The sequence below is a fragment of the Alligator mississippiensis genome, chromosome 2, assembly GCF_030867095.1.
Source record: "Alligator mississippiensis isolate rAllMis1 chromosome 2, rAllMis1, whole genome shotgun sequence".
Lineage (NCBI taxonomy): Eukaryota > Metazoa > Chordata > Crocodylia > Alligatoridae > Alligator > Alligator mississippiensis.
The window spans coordinates 16,075,154-16,102,500 of record NC_081825.1 but is presented as its reverse complement, the minus strand read 5'-3'; the positions used below and the strand labels follow the sequence as shown (position 1 = coordinate 16,102,500).

The 27,347-nt window shown below is 41.7% G+C and overlaps 1 protein-coding gene across 13 annotated transcripts in view; it reads left to right on the top strand.

Moving 5' to 3' along the window:
- CTBP1 (C-terminal binding protein 1) overlaps positions 1-27,347 on the top strand; it is a 430,675-nt gene that overhangs the window by 378,620 nt on the left and 24,708 nt on the right. For all 13 annotated transcript variants that reach the window (XM_019478526.2, XM_019478523.2, XM_059721474.1 and 10 more), the window contains 3 exons: positions 1,342-1,496; positions 18,794-18,938; positions 24,064-24,270. In XM_019478526.2, coding sequence (XP_019334071.1) covers positions 1,342-1,496; positions 18,794-18,938; positions 24,064-24,270 — 507 coding nt within the window. The remainder of the gene's footprint in view (positions 1-1,341; positions 1,497-18,793; positions 18,939-24,063; positions 24,271-27,347) is intronic.

The window sequence follows — 27,347 nt, the reverse complement described above, 5'->3', positions numbered from 1 at the left end:
GTGGCATAGCTCCACACTAACTCAACTTCCTTGGCCAGCTTGTCTTGCAGGGCAGAGCAAGGAGCCACCTTTTCTTCAGTCACTTGCAGAGAGCAACCTAATAAGGCTTGCTTCTGCCCCTCTAGCTCAACTCCTGTGACCTGTGATGCAGGTAATCCATGCATGAGTGGATGACTTATGTGTCCTTTCACGTTCTTACATTAGGTTTAACTTGAATTGTTTAAAATTAAACAATTGCAGAGCATTTTAAACTGACACCAACACAAATCCAGAGAGATGTTAATGGCTGTATTGAGAACTTCTGGCCTGCTTCTGCTTGAAACATTTCATATTGCACATACTGTAGGAGAAAACCCCCAGTTCCTTGCTCAGTATATTTTTATCTTTGGAAAAAGTCATTTTGTATTTCTGTTCTATAAATGCAGCAGTTCAATACAATTTCCTCAATTATGTTTGCATAGTTATAATTTCAGTACAATTGGAAAGATGCTCTCAAAGCATTTTCATTGTGTTTCATAAACATTCTCTTGAAAATTATACTTAACTATCTGGAATCTTAAAAATAGAGCCTGTACAATTCACTCTTTTTTTCCTACTGTATTCAACATGTATCATTTGTCTGTTATCATCTGTTTGTTCCAAGATGGAGATCCTGGATTTATATGGCGAGAGATGGGGGAATATGGATTTTAATAAAGTCATACAGAGGAATTTTATGAATTCTGTAAACTTAAGAAGCTTTTAGGTCAGTTTTGAGCCAGTGAACTTTGACATTGGATCTTCAGCAAATCAAACATGATTGCATTCATTATTTTTAAATGTGATTTTAGTCTCAGCAGATCATCGTCATCTGTGTACATGTAAACAACAATCCTCACCATATCCCATAATTTCTACTCTGTGGGGCCCCAGGAGTATTTTACTCATCCTGTCTTGAGTTTGCAAAGATGTGGAATCTCGTCAGAATACAAATCCTGGACGGGATGGCACAGATGCTACTCAGTACTGCTGTAGGATCCTCACCTCATCAAATGAATGCACGCCTTCGCTGTTTTCAGCAATTCAATATCAGATCTTGAATCTGCCCTATGACAGCGCATTTTCTAGCTGTCCTACAAATACATAAGCACAAACCAAGCAGGTGATTGCTTCTAAGCGCTGTCTTATCTTCTTTATTATAGTGTTTGACCAAGAAAAAGATCAATTCCTATTTTACTGGCGTTCACATCTTGAAATCTTTTTTCTTCCACCAGACAAACACAGAGAGATACTTGAATCTGCTTTTTGTAAAATGTATTATGTTGATGTAAAATACCTTTTTTTTTCTCTGTTGCATCACAGGCATTCGACCTCCGATCATGAATGGGCCCATGCACCCGCGCCCTTTGGTAGCGTTGCTGGATGGCAGGGATTGCACAGTAGAAATGCCTATTTTGAAGGATGTTGCCACAGTGGCATTTTGTGACGCTCAGTCCACGCAAGAAATTCATGAAAAGGTAATGCCATGGAATAACCTTGATTAAGATACCTAGTCCATTTTAACAATACTCTCATCTAAACGGTATATTGGTTAACTCTTCAAGATATCCAGCTTGAACTGTAGTTAGGCAAATTTCAGCTGGATGGCAAATGGGACAAAAATATCTTTCTAGAGATGCATTTCTATATAGTGTGATCCTAGCTCTGACCTACTGCATACAGCAGAACTGCATTTGTAGACAACTGCATTAGCTCAGAGACAGCAATTTGAAAAGTTTACTATAAACTCTTTTGATGAAAAGCTAAGTATTGGTTTTATGTTGGATGTATTGAGAACTTATGGAGCAATATTCCCCACAATGCCCTGAGCCCTCAGATTTGGAAACCAGGCTCTGAAGGGAGGAAAGCAGCAGATCATTGACTAGTAATAGGTAGGTAGTAGTTGAGGAGGAGCAGGGAGGGGGGCAGTAAGCTATGAGAGAATCTCATCTTCCCTGAAGATCAGAAAGAGATACAGTGGGAGGCTAAGGTAGACACAAATACTAACGTGATGGCCAGGTGAGATTGGCACAAGTAAGTGTCTGTATCTGCTGCTATGATTGTGCATCCGGAAACTATTCCAAGCTAAATGTGGCCCAAATGTTATGGCTACTTACTAAATTGCACCAATATTTTTGCTCTCTCCCAGTGCATTGTTCGACTTGTCCCACGCTATTTACTGTAACCTTTAGGCTTGTAACAGCTAATGGCTCCTTTTCAAGTGCTCTGCAGTAGACTGAGCCCATAACAGTTTAAACTATTAATTTTATTTACTCTTTACATTTTTATAAAATATAGCACTAATAAACATTTTAAAGGCTGGTGTATTTCTATGATAAAAAGCCTAATCCTTTCTCAGAAAGTTTTAAGTTAAAAATAGCTGCTTGAAAGTAAAAGCAATCATTTCCTGTCAGCTTTTTAAGTGAATGAGCTTATTTTATATGGTCCCTTTTTCCTCACCAGCATTGTTCTAATAGGATCAAAATGCATTTAGAAACAGGATATTTATTCTGAAAAGTAGTCTTTCCGTTATTTTAAGCTCTTCATAAGTAGAATGTGTAAAGGAAAATTTTAAAGCAACCTTAAAGTTGGTGGGGGGGAGGTTAGAGAGAAGCCAGAGGATGGATAGTGTGCTAGCTGTTTTGCAGACTAGGACTTCTTCATTCTTATTGTGTTTTAGAGGAAATGTTCAACCAAAGGAATAACTACGTACTTCTCAAGTACTACATATAGTTTTTCCGTGATATCTGATGTAGATTCTTGGACTTCCTGTCTAACAGCAACTTGTATTGGAGTCTGTGATTGTTAGAACCATTATCGGGAATGATCTTGGAGAGTTTTTCTGCACCATCATTGGTGCCATAGATCCTGTAACTCAAGTTTTCTTTGTTTTCTTAGACATAAAATAACTTTAGAAAAACTAAAGAAAGGAGTCTCTGCTCTGTGTGCTTCTTTCTTCAGGATATATATCATTTCTCCACAGAATACAAGCAATTAAAAAAATGTACTTCTGTAGGACCTTCCTTTTAAAGAGAGATGTGAATGATTAGTTAAGGGCATCATTGGTAAAATTATAGACCTGATCCAATTCTCTTTCTCCATACATTTTAACAGAATCAATGACTTTTTGGAAGAAACCTTGGTTCATATCAACTCAAACATGTCCTGAAATGTATGTTAGATCACAAGCTTTGGTTCTTTAACAATAGTATGACATAAACTGAGACGAAGAGAAATGATTTATAGATGCTAGGGTCAGAAGGGAGCTCAATAGGTCATCGAGTCTGACCCCCTGCCCTGGGCAGGAAAGAGCGCTGGGGTCAGACGACCCCAGGCAGGTGCTTGTCCAGTCTCCTCTTGAAGACCCCCAAGATACGGAACAGCACCACTTCCTTTGGAAGCTCATTACAGATTCTGGCAACCCTTACTGTGAAGAAGTTCTTTCTAATGTCCAACCTAAATCTGCTCTCTGTCAATTTGTGGCCATTGTTCCTAGTTACTCCAGGGGATGCCCTAGTAAATAGAGCATCTCCTATTCTGTGCTGCCTTCCCCTGATGAATTTATAGGCAGCCACAAGATCACCTCTCAGTCTTCTCTTGTGAACACTAAAGAGATCTAGGTCCCTCAGTCTCTCCTTATAGGGCCCCTGACCATACGATTGGCCTCCTCTGGACCCTCTCAAGATTCTCTGCATCCCTCTTGAAGTGCGACGCCCAAAACTGGACGCAGTTCTCCAACTGTGGACTGATCAGTACTGCATAGAGGGGAAGCATCACCTTCCTGGACCTGTTCGTCATGCATCTGCTAATGCATGATAAAGTGCAGTTACCCTTGTTGATCACTTCAGCACATTGACAACTCATTTTCATCTTGGGGTCAACTATGACTCTAAGATCCCTTTTCGCTCCTGTGTTGCTGAGAAGGTCATCCCCCAGCCTGTACGTGTGTTGGTGGTTCTTTTTGCCCAGGTGCAGCACTTTGCACTTGTCTTTGTTGAACTGCATCCTATTTTGTTCTGCCCATTTTCCAACCTGTCCAGATCCACCTGGATCCATTCCCTACCCTCTGTGTTAACTTTGCCCCATAATTTGGTATCATCTGTGAACTTGTACAGGGTGCTCTCCACGCTCGCATGCAAGTCACTGATAAAGACATTGCATAGCACTGGTCCAAGGACTGAGTCTTGCAGGACTCCACTGCCTACACCCTTTCAGGTCAACATTGACCCATCCACCACCACTCTCTGGGTGCAACCCCTAAGCCAATTTGCCACCCACCACCTGACCGTGTAATCATCTACATCACGGCCTGTCAGTTTATTTACAAGAACAGAATGATACCGTAACGAAGGCCTTCTTAAGTCTAGGTAGATGACATCTACCTCAACTCCTGCATCTAAGCATTTTGTGACCTGGTCATAAAAATAAACAAGGTTTGTCAGGCAGGATCTACCTGCAGTGAATCCCTGCTGATTTCCTTTCAGCATTATTTCCCCTGCTGGGCTCCCACAAATGTGATCCTTAATGATTTTTTCCAGAGTTTTCCCAAGGATAGGCCAGTTAGGCTCACCTCTATAGTTTCCCGGCTTCTCCTTCCTCCCCTTCTTGAAAATAAGGATCACACTGGCCCTTTTCCAGTCCTCTGGGACCTGAATGGAGCACCACAAGTGCTCAGACAACCATGCCAGTGGTTCTGCTATGACACTGGCCAATTCCTTCAGCACCCTTGGATGAAGATCATCTGCGCCTGCTGATTTGAACACATCCAGCCCCTCCAAGTGCCCTTTCATTAAGTCAGCACTAACATTTGGTGGGTTGGTGTCCCTCTTGCGTCTATCTATGATCCAATTGGGAGATTTGTCTTGGTCTGTGTCTAGGAATACAGATGCAAAGAACTCACTGAGGAGCTCAGCTTTGCGATTCCTTTTTAATTACACTTGAAACAAATGTTTTGCTTCAGCGTTTGCAACACAGACATGTCAACATAATGTTTTAAAACAGTTATTGAACTAGAAACGGGCTATAAACAAATGTAAGATTTACTGTTGTGCTTGCATTGTCTGATTTGAGAGAAATGCAGAAAAATATACTGTAAATATTTTATTCTTTTATTTCAAACACTCATCATAGAAAAAGTTACTGGGGCTAAAAGCTGGATCTTTTTAGACATATAAGACACTAGAAGCATATGTGATGGCAAAGAGCATATACTTCAGATATAATTATTATTAGATGCCACCACTCCACGCATTAGGTGGACTGGCTGTTAGTGTTGGCACCTGCACTGTGCAGACTTTCCAGTGTTTCCTTTATTGAAATGCAGTCAAATATTGTTGACTTCTTATACCTGCAAATTGGAGGTCTCCTACCCAATATAGAGGGTTTTTTCATGAGAAGTACCAAATTTATTTTTTCTAATCAGTGATCCATGAGGAAGAGACATTCCAGATCTTAAAGTGCTCAAAGTGGCATTTGTTTCAAATTGTAGCTTGAAAGGGGCACTCGAATGACCGAAATCTGATAAGGAACTCTAATGGCCTTTTAGTGACCGGTGATGAAAAGGTCAAAGTTCAAATCTGTGGTTTTGAAGTATTCAGCATTGCATAATGAACTGTTGTAACAAATCTCAATTCTTGGCATGGTAGCACCACTGAGATGAATTGTAGCACTCAGTAAGAGCCTAGTCCTTTAAGGTGCTGAGTGCAATTCATATCTATTGTAGTGAAATTTGCACTCATGCAGTGTTAGAAAGGCAGTAACATTATGTATAAAGACATGGTGCTGCTATTGCTATTTTATTAATTGTGGGTATTGTTATTGTCCCAATGAGGTCCTGGTCTGGTTGGAGCTAGACATTACACAAAAATAATGCACAGTATTACCGTATTTCTGTTTTCAAAAGTTACAAAAATGAACATTATAAGTTGTCTATTTTAAATAATGTAATGTTCAGCACTTAGTGAATGCATATTTTTGGCTATATAACATGCCATCTGTCACTGGCCTACCAGTTTTTCAGTTGTTCAAAGTTTGCCAGCTATACCATATTTTCTCACATATAACCTGCACCTTTTTCCCCAAGCCAGCTGCAGAAAATTGGGGTGTGCATAATATGGCAGGAAGGGTCCCCAGAGTCTGGACATTTGGCAACAGGGGGGCAGACTGATGGCAGCATGAATTGCTGTGGCTCTCCTGCCACCAAATGTCTGGACCCTCTTGTATCAAATGCCAAATCACGTTGGGGTGGGGGGCCTGGGAGGGCTACACACTGGTTCTGGAGCCATGTGCTGGGTTGGAACTGGCACACCAGTCTGGGAGCATTCTTGGTTGGCCCCATCATGTGGCTCTGGAGCTAGCGAACAGGGTTGGCTAGGAAGGGGCTGGCTGCAACAACTCTGGAGGCAGCATGGAGGGTTGGATCCTGCCTGGCCAATGCTACACACTGGCCCTGAAGCTTCTCTGGGCAGACTCTGCCCCAGCTCCATTTCCATTGTACTGCCTTACCACCTTCACAGTCAGATTGGGCCCAGCACCATCATGCAGCCCCAGCCCTAGCCCCACCATGCGGCGCCTGGTTCCCAAGTCCTCATATCCAGCAAATCACTCGCAAACCCCCAGCCCTGGCATGCAGCCCCTAGCCTCCAAGCCCTCAGCCCTAATGTATAGCTCCCAGGCTTCAGCCCGCAATACCAGAGCACTGGTACTTACTTACCCCTACCTGGACTTCATGGTAAAATGAATTTTTTTTAATTGTGGGGACTTGAACAAATAGGGTGCATATTATGCTCAGGGCATGGTATGTGTAAAAATATGGAATTATCCTTATACTGAATATAGGTATTTACAAGAAACTGCTTGAAGATAGGAGGAAAGAGACTGAGAGAAAGACATGCTAGAAAACCAAGGAGCAAAGAAGAATTTGCTGATCTCAGAAAAACTCTTTTTCTTTATTGAAAGCAGAACATGACATTTGTTTCTGTTTCAAGTACTTCTTTTTTTGTCTTAAAAGCTTTCTTAAAATGGGATCTAATAGAAAAGCAGGAGTAGATGCCTTTTGCCACTGAGGTGCTAAGTGAAAAGACTGGAAATTTGAAGAGGGATTTGAAAGAGGAGATTTCAGTTGACTGGCAAACACAGTACGGGGAAGTTGTGTAGGAGCAACATAAAAAAGGCATGGGATTAAATGTGGATGGACAAGATAAGGGAAAGAACAGGGCATAAAAGGGTGAGTAGGGAGAAATAAGAGCTGAAATATGAGAGGCAAGCAGTTGTGGAGCCTTGAGCAGGAAGGTGAGGAGCCTTGAGAGGGATTCTGCAGAGACACAAGAGAACATTAATCGGGGTTGCAGCATTTTAGTTGAGATGGATGGGAAGGAGAAAGGTTGAAAGAGAAGGACTTAAGAGGTTGTGCAGGAAATAGAATCTAAGCAAGGATCTGGGCTTTTACAATGAAGACAGACAGGGAAGGTAAGCAAAATGATTGGAAGAGAGTTTGGGATGCTGACCCCTGCTGATGTAGCCTATTTTGCCTTCAGCCTTGCCTGCCCCATAGCCTAGTTAAACACTCTAAGTCTGAGAGGTGCTTAGTATTCAGGTGTTCTGCTTCCTGGGAGTGCATTAACCACTGCGTTATTGGGCAAAAGTTGGATACTAGTGGCACTAGTGCCCCCCTTCTGAAGGAAATGCTGCTGTCAGAAGCAGTGGTTCAGGTGGACCTCTCTCCTCTGAGGGACTAGACCCAACAGGATGTCTTTCATCTTAGTTGGCAGGATCTGGCAGGATGGGGTGCACCAGGCAGCACATTGGCACGGTGTGCCAGTGCCTACATAGGTAGAGTAAGATTGCACCTTGAGCTAGAAGTGTATCGTTGGGACAAGTGGAGCCAAAAGCCTTTGATGATTGAAGGTAGAATAAGATCTAGGCCTTTTGAATCAAGTAAGGTGGAAAATGTGATAACTGGGGCTTAGATTAGTTACATTTTGCATTTAACTGGGAGACCCAGTTTAGTCTCATTCAGCTGTAAAATAATGTTATGAGATTGATGATTAAACAAATCAAGAACAGAATTCACATCACATGTAACTGCAGGGACTAAGGGCCTTGTTACACTGTATGCTATGAGACACGCAAATGTTGGCTGGTGTTAGTGCCAGCTCAAGTTTGGAACAGCGACATTTCAGGCCAGCCGGGGCTTGGAGGACTGAAAAGTAAAAACCACCACCTCTCCCATTCTGGGCTCCCCCCGCCAACACACACACACCTGGGGCTCCCCTCCTGGTCCTCGGATTTCCATCCTGCCCCATGCTGTGCCCCCCACCTACTTCTGGCTGCCTGGCTATCTGTCCCATGGAGCAGGTAGGGAACGGTTAATGTTACCTGCCCAGCTGCTGCTGCTGAGCTGGGCTGCTGCTCTGCTGGGGATGAGCGTAGCAAGGGCTGTGGCTGGGCAGGCAGGTTAACCCTGGGCAGCCACAAGTAAGCGGAGGGGATCTGGGCTACTGTGAGCAAGGGGGTGCAGTGGGCCTGATCTAGGCCATCAGGGCAGGAGGGACAGGTGAGGAGTTCACACTGAGGTATAGCATAGAGTTGGCTACACCTTAGTGTTACAGCAGCTGGGTAGCATGAATCAGAGATAATCCTGCTCTGGAGTGGTGTAACTTTAAGTGGCACAGAATCATTGAAAATTAAATTTGGATTGGACCCCAGGAGATCATCTAGCTTGCATGCGGCCACTGCCACCGCTGTCATCCATCACCCTGCGCCACCGCTCCGTGTGCAGCTGCTGCAATGCCCCCCAACCCCCTGCTCAAAGCAGGACCATCCCCAACTATATCATTCCAGCCAAGGATTTGTCTAGCTGGGTCTTAAAATCCTCCAAGTATGGAGAATTCCACTTCCTCTCTGGGTAACCTCCTCCAGTGTTTTACTACCTTCCCTGTGAGTCTTTCCTAATGTCTAACTTAAACTTCCCTTGCTGCAACTTGAAACTATTGCTCCTTGTTCTGCCGTCTTCACCACTGAGAACAGTCCATCCTTTGTAACCACCTTTTATGTAGTTGAAGGCTGTTATTAAATCCCCCTTCTCCAGACTAAGACTAAATAAGCCCAGTTCCCTCAGACTCTCCAAAGTCATATACCCCAGCCCCCTAACCATTTTCATTGCCCTCTCCAATTTGTCCACACATTTCTAGTGGGCGGGGGGCAAAACTGGACACAGTACTGCAGATGTGGCCTCATCAGTGCTAAATAGAGGGAAATAATCACTTCCCTCAATCTGCTAGCAATGCTCCTACCAATGCAGCCCTGTATGCTGTTAGCCTTCGCAACAGGGGCACCCTATCATCTTATTGTCTACTGCAGGGGTTTTCAAACTTTTTTGAGCAGTGTACCCCGGCGGCCAGTCAAGGAGCGGGGTTGGTGGGGTAGGTAGCGGCTGCTGGTTGTGGAGACGGGGTGGGGGCATTGCAGCAGCCGCACACGGAGCAGTGGCGCAGGGTGATGGATGACAGCAGTGGCAGCGGCTGCATGCAAGCTTCTCGCCCTGCAGCTGGCTGGCACCTGTTTGGCCCACAGAGGGGCGCCACTGCCCTTGCCCCACCCCAGCCCTGCTCCTATGAGGTGGAGGCGCTCCATCCCCACCCACCCATGTGTACCCCCTAGGATCTTTCCGAGTACCCTCGGGGGTACACATACCCCTGGTTGCCAACCCCTGGTCTACTGTAACCCCCAGGTCCTTTTCTGCAGAGCTGCTGCTTAGCCAATTGGTCACAAACCTGTACCTCTGCAAGGGATTGTTCCATCCTAAGTCCAGGACTTTGTATTTGTCCTTATTGAACCTCATGAGATTTCTTTTGGTCCAGTTATCCCATTTTCTAGGTCTCTGTGAATCCTAGCCCTTCCTTCCAGTGTATTTAAATTTCTTTTACCTATGCATGGTCATGTGTTTTCCTACCAATGAGTTGGCTACTGAATTTTGCAGTTTTTCAGTCACTGGAATACCATCCTAAAAGTCAAATAACTTATCTTTGATTTACCTTCCAACACATAAGCTCACAGAAAATAAATTACTAGGATTTGGATGCTCACTTGAAAAAACGACTATATAATATCCCATGACATATATTCCAAACATCAACATGGATTAAATGGATTCCACTGGAAAGCATCTGCTAAATCTCACTGTCCCTGTCAAAAGAACAAAACAAAATCATTTTTACAGGGATGTTTTATTTCCATATTTTTGCTTTAAGTTAAAAGTTCAAGAGGCTTAAAAGCTTATTTTTTAGTTTGAATTCCATGTTATAAGACTCCAACAGTCTTAATGAGTATTTTTCTATTTAGAACTTTTTTAAAATGATATTTTCTAATCATTATGAGTCAAACTAAAATTACCTTAGAGGAAAATTTTCATAACAGAACAAAACCAAGTTTTAAAAATAAACAAAGAACTAGTGGTTACTACTTTTGTTCTCGAATGTCTTTGATATACTCTTTATATCTCTCACTTCTGTTTGAATAAAAGACCTTCACTCCAGCTTCAGCATCTTCTCTCTGCTTGCTAAGTGAAGCTATAATACTGCACTTGTAACATTCACTATTGTGTACCTTAATGTAATAGATGCAGCATTATAAATGTACTTCAGGATTAAAATCTTGGAGTGTAGAGTTTGAGAAGTAATCCTTCCTCCTCCCTCTCATAAATTCAAATTCCCCAGAGAATTTTTACCTAGGAGCTCACCTGCTGAACTTAAAGGGAACCTATGAATTGACTTCAGTGGGCTTTGTGTCTGGTTCTTCATGACAATTTTTAAACAATAAAAAGCTGTCAGTAAATCTAATAAGATTATAAAAAAATGAACCACGAGGTACCTGATTATTTAATACAATGGCTAATACAGCCCAGTAGTCAGTGAGCCCTGTGCCAGCCATGTCGGACTTGCATGTCTAGCGTACCATTATGCACCAGAGCAGGCTGCCAAAATTTATACACTATAGAAAGCAAAATCTCTTCAAGTGCTGCTATGTCCCCAAAGCAGCCTATCAGTCTTACAGACAGTTTAGAGTATATAATGTAGCTGGTTATCAGTGCGCATCTCACTGCGTCTTTCAGTACCAGACCTCATGAAGAATCACTAGTGCTCAAAAAATGCTGGTGATTATTAACAGTTTCTTTCTCCTGCATCACCCCATTTCTTATTTTTTTTAAGTCGGTGCTCAGCGTGTTGTTACATTATTGTCATTGACATTCATGGTGTTATAAATCTGCCAGTGAGAGTGGTTTCAATCCATCTTACATTTCTAATAGATGGAATTTAAATGTTAAATAGTTCTAGATGTATTAATAGAAAACACAAGTGAATCTATGCATAGAAACTGTGAAACCTGAAAAAAGCTGAGTATGCTTTTATTTAAAACCCTTTAGTAGGAAGCACTGTGACCTAAGATGGACTGTTGTAATAAAGCTGTTGCATATAATTGTCAATTAGTGGTGAGACTGAAAAAGTGCCTCGGTTATAGGGAAGGGTTTTTTTTCTAAAAAAAAAAAAAAAAAAGAGGCTGCCACATTGATCTTAGAAATGCAGAGAAAGTCTAAATCGTTATTGTGCTGTAAACACAAGAGCCTGAAGAAGATACCTTTATTTCAGTGTTTTATGTAGCAGTGTATGTAATGTTTATGTATGTCCATATAGTCCAAATGTAACGTAACAGTATTTAGCTCTGATTTAGTGCCACTGGAGTCAATAAAAATCAACAGGCATTGGGTTGGGCTCTTACTGCATAAAGTTGAATCACTGGGCAAGTGCATTATTGGCAGTGAAACTCACTGCAGAGACCTTATACAGAAACTGGAGCCATAAAAGGACAGCTCAGACTAACAGGTTTTTAGTGACCTACCAGGTGCAGCCTGAGTGAGCAGTATTTCCTTTTTAGTTTGTGTAGCGTTAGTTTTATTTAGAGCCATTGCACCACTCTGTGGGACATTACAGTTGCTTTATGCAGCAGCAAAGAATCATTTGCAGGCATGTCATATATTACAAATTGTAGCTTGGAAATTTTGAGTTAATTGAAGCTTACAAAAAACAAATACACAAGTCAAATAGAAAGTCAAATAGCTTTAGTGTAAATATACTGAATGCCTCAAATAACAAGGGCAAGGGCTAGGAAATGTGGTATTTCTAATGTTTTCCTTATTTTCTTTGCAAAATCCCTGACGTCCACTGATAAACCTTTAGCATATTGTCTATTAACAATACCACATCAGCCTACTGGGCCAAGACAGCTTCTGGAGCGTAATTACAGTCTATAGGGCCAAGTGACGCACATGACTCTTCAGTATTGTTTTAACAGTATTTTTTTTTAAACACTGCTGGTCTCTCAAAGAATATCAAATAGTTTCGAGCTGCTTTAAAATTATGTATCATCCTTTTGTTTTCTTTTTAGAGGAACTTGTCTTACTCCTGCAAGATGGCTCCAATGAAGTTCTTAGTTGTTTGACAGAGCCCAGCAGACTGTTTTCTGCATCTGCATTCTGGCTCTGATCCAGAACCCATTGGAGAGCAATCTTCTCGCTGACTTGAGTAAGCTTTGAATCAGGCCCTCTTAGCAGAAACCCAGTGGGGTATAATTTAAGAAGACCAGAAAAGAAAACCAAGGCTGTGGTTTCCATCATGTCCTGAATGCTGCTCCCAGCCAGACTATTTGGGGCTTTGGACACATTGTTAAGGCTGTTTGATTTTTTTTTTTTTTTTGGGGGGGGGGGGTGGAAGAGCAGAGGATAAATTGGAAGCTTTAAATTATATCGTCCACCTCCAAAAATGTAGAATACGCAGCTATTAGACTGGTGGTCAGCCAGTGTTATCTAGAAAGCTTGGGACAGTCCAAGACTAAAGGAAAGTTAGGGCAAAGTGACATGTTACAGTTAGTCCATACTAAGAGCACTTAATACATGAGCATCTGCATGTTAAAGCTCTTTAATTCAAGCTAAGCGCCCTGTGAGTGTCTCAATTATACCACTTCAGGCAAGGGTTAACTCTGGGATATGCTACCTAGCTTATGTTAGGGCAACTTCGGTCTGCTTCATGGAGACGAAATGAGCAATTTGCAGCTCTCCGGCATCCCAGTATACACCATTCCCATCCAGAGCCGGAATAGAGCCCAGCTATCCGGGATCCTAGCCACACCCCTACTCGCCAGCACTGTAGTGGCAAGTCAGAGGTATGCAGACAAGAAGTGGTATTAACCTTTAACTTGTGTCTGGTCACAGCACATTCTAATTTTAACCCCACTTCACATTCCACACATTAACATGGTCCAAGTGTGATGTGTGATTTCACCCTAATGAGAATAACTGGGAGAACTGAAAAGAAAGGGAGATAACATTCGGTGAGGTCTTTAAAACCAGGTCATTTTTGGTCAGGTCTCCTATTTCTGTGGTATAGGTTCCCTTAACACCCAGGGGACTTAGAATATTTTGGAAATTGTGCAGTCGTATGAGGAGGAAGAGTGGAAAGACTGCACAGTTCTGCAAACCATGTCAGCCAGTCCATGGAGGAATGACTTTGAAGCAGGCAGTTTGCTGCTGCTTCTCAAAGGGTGGCAAATTGGGTTTGGCAACTGCCAAAAATGAGAGAAACTTTGGCCCCATGTTGGAGGGCAGGCAACAAGAGAAGGAAGCCTACCAAGGGCCCATAGCTGCTCATTACAAACCCTGTTTATCTGAAAAGCACAGGAGCAGTGGAAAATGTCTGACAAAAGCAAGAAAGATTGTGTAGGTGAATGGGACCATTTGTGCCAGTTTCATTTGTGTCATTTTTTATATCCATTTTCTTTGAATATAAAAAGCAATAATATTTCTACCAAGTTTAGGTTTATGAAGTAAATAAGCCTATTATTAGAGTGCAAAAGAAAAATGTCTCAATCATATTTTGAGCTAACCTGAGATTCCAGTTTGTATTATATATATCTGTACAGCTTGTGCAGATTGACACTAGCTGATATTTTTGGCACAAAATTACATCAGCCTGTCTTGTGTGACTGCTAGTATTACATGTTACACTACTTTTAAATGAAGTTAATATTCTTCAGATAGAATATTATTAGCCTTGGAGATGCCTTTAACCGGAAATACAACCCTTCCCCTCTGCCCCGCAAAAAATCCCAAATCAAAATTTATTTCATACAGTTCTACCTGTTTCTAATATACCCATCGCCATGGTACCGATGATACTTTACAGAGGCATGTTATCATATATGATCAGTAAATTAGTCATCTCTACACATAGCTGTTTTTCCCAAAGGTTATTTTGTTTGCTAGAACCTAAAACATTTACGTTGGATTATAATACCATTTTTACAAATATTTAAAGATACAAAACGAAGTTTTGGTCCTGCTGTATTTTGTAACCCTTTTTTTTTTACTTCTTTTTATACATTCAAGGAACTTCAGTAATGGCTGAGCAATTCATTAAATGTCATTTCTATCCCCCTTTTTTTCAAAGCAAAACATAAAAGCTTTCATTAGTCCAGGGCTTTTTTTCCTTAATAATAATACTGTTTGCATCTATTTCAACTGATTTTTTTTTTTTTTTATTCAGATAAAGCCTTGCATTCACCACTAGGTTTTATTAACTCTCATTAGCATGGGATTTCGTTTTCTAAATTCAGTTCTTAGCTTTTCTTTTTGCTTTTGGACATAATTTAATCTCTTAGCATGCGAGGTGTAGGGAGTGCTGACATCAAAATAAGCCGGTGTGAAACAGTACATAGTATTGACATTTTAATTTTCCTCCTGAATTGCCCATAACTCTGGAAAAGTCCTGAACATTAAAAGCAAAACACCAAAAGATGTCACTTGCCCACCTGTTTTTGTTACGTTGCTGTTGTTGCAATATGGCAACTACATAAATACACACAGAGATGACTGGCTTAAGCATTAGGACACCTGTTCAATAAAATAAGGACTGCTGCCTACTTCTGAGCTTCTGATGAAAGACTGCAACCTCCTTGGGATGTCAGACAACAGCCTGATCAGGACCAAATGTTATAATATGGCAGGTCCAATCTGTGGACACTCCAGTTGTGGCCCTCAAAGCCACTCCAACATAAGCCAGATGCACTCTAAGGCTAAGAACAAACATTCAAAAAGCCCAAGGCAGAAGCAATCTGTTTCACACTTTATTCTAGGCGCCCAAAGTTTAAGTCAAGAGAGAGCTAAATAGATGTTTCCCCGGGGCAGTTGTGGCCTGGGCAGGGGTGGTCCTGGATAAGTGGTATCTTGGTGTTAGCGGTGTTTTGGGTGAAGCCCCTGTCCTGTCCTACCTGTCCTGCTTTCTCCCTCCTCACTCTTCTGACAGCTGCCCCAGACCTGAGCCAGCATAGCTGCGGGGGCTGCACAGTGGGTGCTACTCCCTGCCCTGCTGTTGTGGCAGCCACAGGCAGGAGGCAGGGCTTTGTGGGAGCTCAGGAGCAGCTAAGCATGGGCCTGTGCTTTTCAGATAGACAGGGTTTGTGTTACACAGATATAGGCTCTTGGTAGGCTTCCTTTACCTGTTGCCTACCCTCCAACAAGGGCCAACTCTTTTTCTCTCTCTTTTGGCAGCTGCCATACCCAATTCGCCACCCTTCGGGAAGCTGTAGCAGGCTGCCTGCTTCAAAGCCATTCCTCCTGCATCGGGAGGGGATCTGGTCTGGATAGACCAGTGTAACCAAAATGATTAAGTCTGATACCTCATCGATCCAGGTCTGTTTTAGACCAGGATCTGCCATTTTTAAACCAGTCTTTGTGCCCTGAACTTCTGTATGGTTTAAATTGGTTTCTGAAGACTTGTTCTGGTTTGTGTGTAATGTCTGTATCTGGCCCAAGTGACTCCTGTCTCTTCTGCTGTAGCAACTCAGTAGGTCCTCTGGGCTAGGGAGAGACATTAAAAAAATCCTGAGCCTGAATTGATTCCATCTTTGCAGGTTAGTCTTTGTATGCTAGGCTAAATTGGTTTGTAACTGTAAAGACATCCCCTCTGTACTGAATAAATGCTAGCACATGCCTGTAGTGGCTCAGGCTAGAAGCTGGAGGGCACATAGAGCAGCCCTCCCTTTCCTTCCACAGTGGTGAGCTGAGGGGGGTATGGCCAGGCCCTGACAGGACACTCTGATTAGGGAGGGGTTCCCCTCCCCTCCCGACCAGTCATTAGTTCAAGCACTTCCTAAACAACTTTTTCCAAGGAAGGAATGGGGGGACATTACCAGCTACCTGTTGATTAGCTCCAAGAGTCGTCAGCTGACACTGTCCTGTCTGTCTTTGTCCCATCTACCACAGCCTGAACCATAGCCAGCATATGGTATGATAGCTAATGCTGAGAGATGTCTGTGTAAGGCAGAGGGGATGGGGGCGGGGGGGTCCCTGCTTCAGCAGGGAGTGGTGAGGAGGAGTGGGGAGCAGGAGGAAGCTAGGCAGATGCCTGCAGCCTCTGCCAGAGATGCATCCAGGGAGCAGAGGGGAGAGGCCAGCTCTGCTGGAGCAGAGAGCAGAGTCCCACCCAGAGTTGCAAAGTATCTGGGATGCTGGAGGATTCTGATTTAACTTAAGCCAGGAAAGAAGGGGTTTGGGACAAACATTGCATGAACCGGTTTGACCCAAAACAATAAAGTCTGATACTACAGTCAACAAGTTTATCTCAAACTGGTTTCAGCCATTTTCAAAGTGGTTTATGTGCACTGAACATCTGTTCTGTTACAGGTTTAAACCAGTTTCTGATTACTTAAACCAGTTTATGTGTAATGTCTGTCCCTAGCCCTGCTGGCTGCCTCCTACATTCCAGCAGGAGGAAAAATTAGCTCTGTCTGCTTCCTTGTCTACTGCATAACCTCTTGGAGGATTAGGATAGGTTCACAACCAGCTCAGCCTGCCCCTAGGAACAGATCCATCAAAGGATGGCCTTCCTCTACCACACAGCTGTCCTGACAAGCCTGAGAAGGGAAGCAAGAAGCAAAATCCTTACTTTACAATACTTTAATTCTCTTCCACTCGCAAGTAAATGCCGCCTGTAGGAAGGTTATCTTCCCCACAGGACATACCTATACGCTGAGATCAACAAGACTCTTTATGGTTATATGTTTTTGCAGAATCATGGTCTGCATTTTGTGCCTGCATTTTATTGCAGTCCTCGCTTATTTCTAATTGTGGCGTTATCAGTTAATTTGTTCCGTGTTCTAATACCACACTTACTCTCAGTCAGCCTGAAGCTGGAAGTTACCACTCTAGCAAGACCTGCTGAAATGCCAAAAGATATTTTATAAAATATTTAATTCATGAAAATTTTGCTTCAGCGCCATCTATTTATTTGCATATTATCCCTGGTATTTTGTCTTGCTCCAAGCGTTCATCTTCAACATCCTTTGTTTGTAGGATCACAGTTTGTTGGTTGATTTCTGGTTGAAATAGAAAAACAAGTAAAAAATGATGTTATGAAATCCTGGGAAACTTTCACCCAAGCAGAAATTGTTCAGATGACAGAAACAGCACATATGCCAGAGCCAATTTAGTATGGCCTTCTCAAAAAATATTAATGAAATGTGCATTGTAGGAACCTTATAAAGTCATTAGCTTTGAAGTTGAAATGATTCTGATTTTTTTAAGGCTTAGGGCATTATGTGGGCGTTTGAGAAGGGATTCAGAAGAAGAAAATGGATTGCTAAAATAAATAATCTAATTTGCATGCATGTACTCTGAGTTATGGACACAAGGGAAGAGAAACAGATGTTTATTTCTGCTTCTGGAGATTGAACCATACAGACACATTGGGTTATCTTTTGCATCATTTAAGTGATGCGTAGTGGCACCATGCATACAGCAACAGAGAATATGATGCTGCTGGTTCAGTATCCCAACCTCTCTCTTACTTCTTCAGTTTTTCGAGCACCGTGATGAGGTAAACTGACATGCCACTCCTTCAAAATTCATTTTGAATAGATGCTGTAGTCTTCATTTCATTAACTCCTTCTGTTCAGTTTGGTTTGTTTTTTGACTGCTTTGGCCTTCATTTGCTCTCTCTTCTCCTTTCCAGGTGGTTCTAGCCACTTAAAGAAACTGATTTGCATGCGTCTCGTATGTCAGCTCTCCAGTAATAGGAACTGTAGCAAAACACCATGTCAATAAATTAGAGCGAAAGCATTTTATGTTCATGTTTTGCATAGTCAAGTTTCAGTGTCCGTTGTCAGGGGGGTTGAATGCTCAATATCCTCTGTGCAAGTATTGAAGCACTTTATCCAGTGGAATGAATGCCTGAACTACAGTGCGAATGATGACGAGGTGTTACTCTGTAGTTCAAAATTGACTGTCAGTGAGACAGCTGCCAACACACAAATCCAAATACTGTACTGTAAGGAAAGCAAGGGGTTCTCATGCTTATAGCTGTATCTGCATGCGTACCCCCGTCACGGTCGCGATTAATCAAACGGCACTATAAGGGCAATACTGCAGGGTACTGAGCATCATCCAGGAAATAGCAAGTCCTTTCCACTTCCATAATATCAGTGGAGATGGAAGGTCACAGGTTTGGCTTCATAATGCATTTGTGGGGACATTAGCTGAAGCAGACATGTCTTCAAAGGTGGACAGGACCTTTGGAAGGACAGAATCTAAAGAAGAGAGAAATATTTAAACTTAAAATTAGTAACTTTGAATTCCTATGGTCCTTAAGACCCAAAAAGTTTGAATACTTGCTGAAATCCAATTGTTATGAAACAAAAAAATTAAGCAATTTCTTTCTTTTGTCTGTAGGTACTAAATGAAGCTGTGGGTGCACTGATGTATCACACTATCACTTTAACACGAGAAGACCTGGAGAAATTCAAAGCACTTCGAATAATTGTCCGAATCGGCAGTGGTTTTGATAACATTGACATCAAATCTGCTGGGGATTTAGGTATGATTATAAAAGACTCTATTTTACTTGAACATCTTAAACTTGCCTCCAGAAATTTGATAACATATAAATCTTTGCATTAACATTTGCTGTATAATTTGTACTAACATAATATGTAAGCTGTATAATTTTCTCATCAAAGTATTTAAAAATCATTATGGAGATATTAGCATTAGCTAATTAAGTGATAATATTAATGGATTTGTGACAGGATGGCAGCCTGCCTGTTCAAGATAAATTCCAAGACTAAGACTGTGCTCTTTTTTATTTCTCTTTTCTCTTTTTTTTTTACCATAAACTGCAAACTGATGTTATTTATTTTAACTGCTGCAGACTGTAATCCAATCACAATTTATAAGCCTATCAATATTATAGCAAACTATTTAGTTTGAAGAAAATAAAAGGAGAACATTACCCATTATCTAGTACTTGTGTTGAAGTATAAAATCTAGTTCAGAAGACTTCAGCAAATCAAGCATATCAATTTTATGAGCGAATCAATCGTAATGACTAAAAAATAAACTAAAACACTAGGAAATTTGAAGCGAGGGTCCTCACTGTACCATAATTGAAAAACTGAAGCCTGAGTTCTTTCAAAACAATCAAAGCCTAAGCTATATTCTCAAAGTAAGTTATTTCTTCAGTTTTTCTATGTAAGCTGGGAGAACAAAAAAAAAATCCAAAGCCTTTTTTTTGTGTGTGCGTGCGCCTTAAATTTAGATCCCAGTAACATTTGTCCTCTAGTATAATACTTGCTGATGTAAATAGTCCCACTGAAATATAAAATGATTGTGGTACTGGGTAGTTTTCTAGTAGATAAGAGGGTTTTTTGGCCTATTTCTTTAGAATTAATTTTTTACAAAATAGGCCAAGTTAAAGAAGTTTTCCTATTGTAAAAGTGCATCTGGAGAGGGTGAGATCTGAATCTCTTAGGAATTTCTTCTCCTCTTGGCAACTTCCTTTAATTCCCATTAACCTTAATGTGGTTAATATGCATATCATGAAGCACAAAGCCACAATTGTGTGTAAGCTTACAAAATAGTGATAGGCTTGAAGTAAAACCCTAGCTCTAAACCCCAAGTCCATGGAGATCCAAGACTAAGTAATAAAGATAGGAGCCAGGGTAATGGTTCATACTCATCTTTAACCATTTGTCTGCTTACAGTTTTTATTTTAATTAGTATAAAAGTAGAACGTTTTATTGTTTATGACCTGTGTGGTCATAGTGGGTAGAGCAAGGGACTTGGAGATAACTACTCAGGCAAATCGCTTACAGCTTCACTCATTTTTCCATTTGCAGAACTGATATACATAGTGCGTACCATACCAAGTTGATGTGAGAGTTAATTACTGTCTGTTAAGCACCTTAATCTGCTAATGAAATGTGCTGTGGAAGCAGGTCTTCTAGTAGAGTGGGATTGTTCAGAAAATCTATTCTGAATTCCAGGTATTATAACAGAAACCTGCTCAGCGGGGAGGTTTTTTACACATAGGTAGACATGATGACAACTGTATTATTTCCATGTTGCCATTTTCAATTTTCATGAAAAAGATGAAGCCAAGTCTCTTCTGTTGAAACACTTTAAAATTTGACATTTTTGCACTACTGTTTGCAGTCTGAGCAAAAACCTGGTGCACAGAAGTGTTTCATAAGAGAGAACTGAGTGGGCCAGGCCAACAGTAGGCGTGTGGGCTGTAGCCAGCTGACCCTTGGTCTCTTAAAGAGCGAGCCTTCAGGCCAGACCCCTCAAAGCAGAGACAAGAATGGAAAAAATGCTTGGAAGAAATACACAAGGTATTTTCACCCAAGAGAAGAAATAAGAATAAATGGGACTGTTTTCTCAGGAAAGTGAGGAAGCCTTAGGTGACCAATTTTGGGGAACCAGAATCCATAACTCACCAGAGATCTGATGCCCACTGCAGGTCTCTGGACCCAGAAGGGCAGGTTTAGATTGAGTGCAGTACTACCTTGGTGTAGCACTGTGAGTTGGGTAATATCTCTGATGAGTGGTAAGGCTCATTAGCCCACATGGACTATTATAGCATCTCAGCACAACCCTCAGTGAAACACTGGGAATTCTCCAGGGTAATTAGTCAACCCCTTGTTACATCCCTGCATATACCCTTGCAACCCACCCGGAGTAGGTACTTCCACACCGAGAATCCCTGCTACAGTGAATGAGCGTAGGGGCACTGTGCATGACTTGCAAGGATCTGAGACCAAATTTCCAGACGTCGGACAAAACTCCGGTTCCAGGGAACCTTGAGGCAATGAGGTTGCCCCAAGGATTTTACTTCAAGTCTATCACTATTTTGTAAGCTTAAACACAATTGTGGCTTTGTGCTTCATGATAGACATATAACTGTGTTAAGGTTAATGGGAATTACAGGTAGTTGCCAAGAGAAGAAGAAATTCCTAAGAGATTCAGATCTCACCCTCTCCAAATACACTTTTACAATAGGAAAACTTCTTTAACTTGGCCTATTTTGTAAAAATTGAAGTAAAAAGAAATAGGCCAACTCTAAAATTCCAGATTGCCCCAGAAAATTTGAGATAATTGCTTGCCTTAGAAAGCGATATCCCATTTCTTATGATAAGACTTATTCTTACCCTCCTCCTGCTGGGCAAGCCCTTTAACGTAGCTTCCTTTGAGGAATAAATTATACAGAAGTAGAAGAGAGGCAGGTACCCCCCGCCCTTAATTTTAGGGAACAGGTTACCCACAGCTGCTTAGGCAAAACTGTATCATTGGCAAGGAAACTTGAAAGGTGAGTGCAATTTCCTTGTTTCTTTCTTTCTCGATATAAATATTGTAACATTTCCATCCCTTAGAAAGCCTTGTTTGCTTGATGTGGGTCGTTAAAATATATGTTCATAAAAATTTAGTGATGCCAGTGAAATTTCCATTTCTGCTCCATTAAAAATGCCTTTTTTTTCTTGTTTAAACAAATTCAGCCCTTTGATATGATACATTTAAAGAACTGTTTCTCTCCCGTCAAGTAAGAATACTCATTTTCTGCCTATTTTTATTTTAAAATATGTTGGTATTCACACTACCATTCATGTTAGCGGGATGCCAGGAAAGATCTGCCAGTAAAGGAAGCAGTTTTATCTTAGTAAGTGTAAGAGCAGTGACTCAGCAGACAGTGACTCTGCACAAGAATAAGAAGAAACATAGTTATGCAGCTTCCCTATATTGATTTTTTTTTATTGATCTCAGAAAGCAGTAAAGCTACAGCACTGTTGAGCAGAGGAATTTGAATCTTAAAAAAAAAAAAAGCAGATACGAGTTTGAGCTGATTATCACATTTAATGTCATTGTTTCTGTGGACGAGACTGTTGTTCTTTCTCACTTTGCTAAAATACAAAGCTGATAATATTTGAAGCTGATAATATTAAAACTGCACTGTGGTTTTCCCCTTAGGCCAATATACTTGGTCAGCTGCTTACTATATTAATGGAAGCAGCCTTTTAAAATTTTTTTGTGTAAATATAGTAAAATGCACACTAATGTCTACGTAAAGAAAAAAAGGCCTTTTTCACCTCTGCTGAGATAATCCAGTATGCTCTATGCAATAAGTATCAATGGCTACCTGAATGTAAACTTTCCGGGGATCAGAGCTGGTGAGGTGAGAGAGAGCATTTCACACTTTGAAACATGAAAGGAGGGAATAGGTCAAGTGGGGCAAATCATTTTTGAAAGAAATAACAATTTTAGGCCTTGCCTAACTATTTTTGGTTAACTGCTGTTTGAAAGGAAAGTACTGTCTGGAAATCTACAGAAAGGTATGTAACGTGGGTCTGATCCATATTTGTTCTCAATTTTTTTCTCAACTCCCCCCGAACGTAGTAGAATCAAATTGAATGATAACATCTAGGGAGTTTTGCTGTCTCTTTACACCATCCCTTGCTCCGTTGGGACCGGCAATTGTCAGTTGCTCCTTACCGTGAACGGTCTTTAAGCACCTTGCAGTAGCTCTGAGTGCATCTCTGTCTGAAGGCTTACGTTTGGTGTTTCTTTAACAGTTACAGCAAGGACAACACATCTGGGCTCCTAGGGCATGTCCAAATGAGCTGGAATGTGTGCTTCCCCGGGGACTTGTCCCCAGGGATCGCCTTTGCCACACATGCTCTGGCGTGCGGCAGGTTACCCTGGATGGGGTAGGGGAGGCTGGGGCCAGCAACTGTGTTGGCCCAGCAGCCTTACTTGGGGTCTCAGGGGCCTCTGGGAGCTGCAGCCGCACAGCTCCTGCAGCAGGGAGCCTGGCTGGCAGCTGGAGCTTTGGGCATCGCCTGCTGCTGCCACGTGCACCACCCCACTTTTTTTCAGCATGGGATTTTTGGCCCCAGGATCTCCATGATGAGGCTCACTAATATTTGTAAAGCAATTTGTATTCACTGATATTTGTAAAGCAGAATTTTCTTGGGGTCCTGCCCAGGTCCTTACAGCTAATTCTCAGAATGTAAATCTAGGAATTACTACAAAGCTCACTACCTTTTATTCCAAGTTCAGAGCACATTTTTGACATTTCTCAGGATTACAGGCACGCACACACATGTGTACACACACACGCACTTATTTGACATTACTTAGGTGTGAGGCACAGCCTGGATGGGAAGCCCCATCAGTTGCAGGGATCTTGCTCCCAACTACTTGAAGCACAACCTGCACCAGGAGCCGCATCGGTTGTGGGGTTTCTCAACCCCGGCTGCATGTGGCCCCCATGGCTGGGAGCCTGCTTTTTGCCAGTGCAGGGCTCCCCCTGCACTAGCAATGTGTCACAATTGGATCGACTGCAATCCCACAATCGCGCCTCCTGCCTTGCACGTGTAGCATGGGAGGAGGGACAACTGTGTGAATCACGCATTAGATGTAATCGCATCTTTAACTGCAGATGTAGAAGGAGCCCCAGCTATGAATTTTGTCAAGCTGTGCCACTGTCAACCCAGCCATAAACTTTTATTGAAGTTCATGTCAACATCATCTTAAAATATCTGGGTATTACACTAAACCTTATAATGTCCTGCATGCTAAGCTAATTTATTATTTAAGTTCTGGAAGGGGAAATAGGAAAAGATGGGGTGAAATATTTGGCAAACATACATATTTTTTTCTCCTTTCAGGGATTGCAGTATGTAATGTGCCAGCAGCATCCGTAGAGGAAACAGCAGATTCGACAATGTGCCACATTCTGAACCTTTACCGGCGAACCACCTGGCTTCACCAGGCTTTGCGAGAAGGCACGAGAGTACAGAGCGTTGAGCAGATTCGGGAAGTTGCTTCAGGAGCAGCCAGGATTCGAGGGGAGACCTTAGGCATTATTGGTTTAGGTATGCTGGCCTTGAGGAGACTCTTGGTTTTTAATTTTTTTTCCATCGTTTTGGTAGGATGGTGAAAAACAAAGTGAAAAGATGGCTCCCTCCACGTAGGCTTTCCCCAAGCCTGCTGACTGAATGCCACCTAGGCTAAATAATAAGAATTGACCACCCCAAAATCTGAGTTTGCTCCCCTGGTTCTCTCAATTTTTCTTTTCTTAATTTTATTCCATTGCTTCTAATGAGATCCTGTTTTATTTTTCTAAATAATATGTTCCCCTTCAAGGCATTTCTTTCAAATATTTATAGGTAGTTACTTTGTTTTCCTCCTAAATCGATATTCCTGCAAGTCAGTCCCTAACTATTTTTGTTGTTCCCTGAATCCCTTTGAGTTTCTCTACACCTTCCAGGTATCAAGGTGCCTAGTATCAGGCACGCTGGCTTACGGAAAGATATATCAGGAAATATGAATAGAGAGAGAATATATTTTTCCTATTCCAGCACATGGTCCTTGTCTATTCAACCTGACACACATTAACTTTATTTAGTGCCATGTCGCACTGCATAAATCCTATTTAATTTGCTGTCCACTGTCACATGTTTGCCTATTTCAGAATAGCTTCTTTCTCCAGATTTCTACCTCCAACTGTTTCTTTAAGTGATCTGGAAGACGGTTCTTACAGTAGCTCAGAACACAAGAATAGCAGCCTGTGGTGCAATTATTTCTTACATTGTGGTCAGCTGGCCATTTATTCGGATCCATATTCCAGTTGAAATGAGAGGAACAGAAAATGTAAAAAAAAGTTTGAATAATGAGCCCAACAAACCTAATAAAACCTAACCTAGCCTACCAAACCTAATAAAAGTGTTAGCTTCCTACCTGCTTGAATGTCTCTAAATATATCTTAGGATGTAACAGATGGACAAGGATTCTTGAGATGAATTCATTACTGTCTGTCACAGAACAAGTGAAGAAAAACAAGCAAGACAGTTTTTGCATGAGGTTTATTCAGTCACGCATCTGTCTTATCAAAGGCTTGATTAATAGAGTGTATTTAAAACTGCTGCGGTAGGTAACCACAGGAGTTAATGATGTGATTGGCTGACAGCAGAGCATACCAACAGTCAGACTTCAGAAGATGCCTTCACCCGGTGGGACTTAAATGACTCACTCAAACCATATGTACTCCTTCGGTAGCTCCAAGTCTCTTATCTCTTTGCTTTGGAAGTTGAAACCAGCCAGTTAATGTCTGGTTACAGTTTGAATTAGGGTATTAAGACACAGAATAATCTTCACAAACTGACAATCACAATTAAAATGTGAGTTTCAAAAAGTTTGTTAAGCAGCTGCACTCTAAAACCTGCACCTGCACTGTACACACAAATTTAGGGAAGCAACTGTGTGCACAGGTTTTTAATAGATACATGCATCTGATGTTTTTGAAAATCAATCCCTTTATTAGGTGTTACATACATCTTGAAGACATCTGCCTTATTTGTGTTTTGCCGTAGTGTAGTCTTATCCTAGGTGGAGATAAATAGGTCTCTTCTTTCGAGATTGAGTTTGCATGCAAATTTGACACACAACTTTGGTTGTTTAACTGCATTATACTTCCTGATTATTTGCGCGTAGATAATCTGAGTGCCAGTATGTGTGTTGTGCTGTATGAAGAGCCAGCTTTCTTAAAATAAACACCTTGTGCGCATAGTCTATCAAAAAGACTTATAAAATACATATTTAAGAACACACATCTGTTACAGTAATTAAAGAGACAGCCAGTAACTTTCTCAGTTCTCTCACTTTTGCTGTTGCTGTCACTACTGATATAATCTACCCACTGACAAGGAAAACGTTGTAAAATCACATTTTTGTAGACATGAGTGATCAATTTGTGGGTACATATGACAACAGACATAAACTTATAGTGCTAAATGTGTGACACTCAGCACACGTGTCATTTCAGTCTTCCTAAGAAGTCACGGCATGCTCTTACACCCATGAGATTATCCCTGCCCTGTGTAGAAGTATAAAACTATTTATTTAATGGTATATAAAAATTAGGTAATAAGCAGGTCACTTATCCTGCTGCCTTTCGCGGGAGAGGCAGCCAAATTTGTAATCCCTCAGGTATATTTTATTCTTGCACAATTCTAACTCAAGCCTCAGCTTCCAACGAGACAAATCCTCTGTCCTCTCCGGACGTTAGGAGAAAGGGCCACTGTCCACTCTGGCTCCTCTCTGGCACTGCAGCCTGGCTTCTCCCCATAGTTTGCTCTCCTCTGTTTGGCGTGCATTTCTGGGAGCTTTTAAACCTCTCGGGGACATGTCCTCATTAGAAGGATGCCCCACAGCTAACCGTCCTGAACGGGCCTGACTACCTCTTCTTCTGGGGACATGTTACAGACCCGTCTCAGGTCTGAACACTCCAGACAGTTGGATGAAGACTGTGTCTCACTTCTAATGCACATCATGGCAAGAGATTACCTATGCCTAGGTTTAGACTGAAGCGTTATTTATAATCTTGTTTACCAGAATTTTGTCCTTAGCTCGTGTCCTAGAGAAGAAACCACTTACCAACGGGTGCCATTTTCAATCCTTGGTGGTTTGGCCTAAGTATTTACTGAAATGAGTTGACATCAGCACTGCTGAATTATGAAAAGGCTGCTATAAAAAAATGTTGTGCATATAAAATAAATGAATCTCAATGTCTGCTGCTAAATCCTGATGGATTATCTCTTTGCATCTCCAGAATGTCTCTAGTTTAGTTTTCTCCTTTCTTACTGCCAGAATACATTTGTCAAAGATCACCCCCTGCTGCAGGCTCCTCTCTCCTCTTCTTGTCTTAACCTTAACAGCACCACCATAATTGTGCTGTTTAAATAATGCTGCTTGCCTGGCACGCTACCTATGCCCGCAGCTTCTTCACATCTCTTTTTCTCATAAGAAATTCCCTCCTTATTCCTTACCTCCCAGGCAGACTGTGGATTAAGTCTGAACTGTCTTTCTTCTTTACTCACTTCCACACCCATTTGTCTGGCCAAGTTACATGACTCACTGGCTTCTTAATTTTCTTCATCCACTCTTCTGCCTC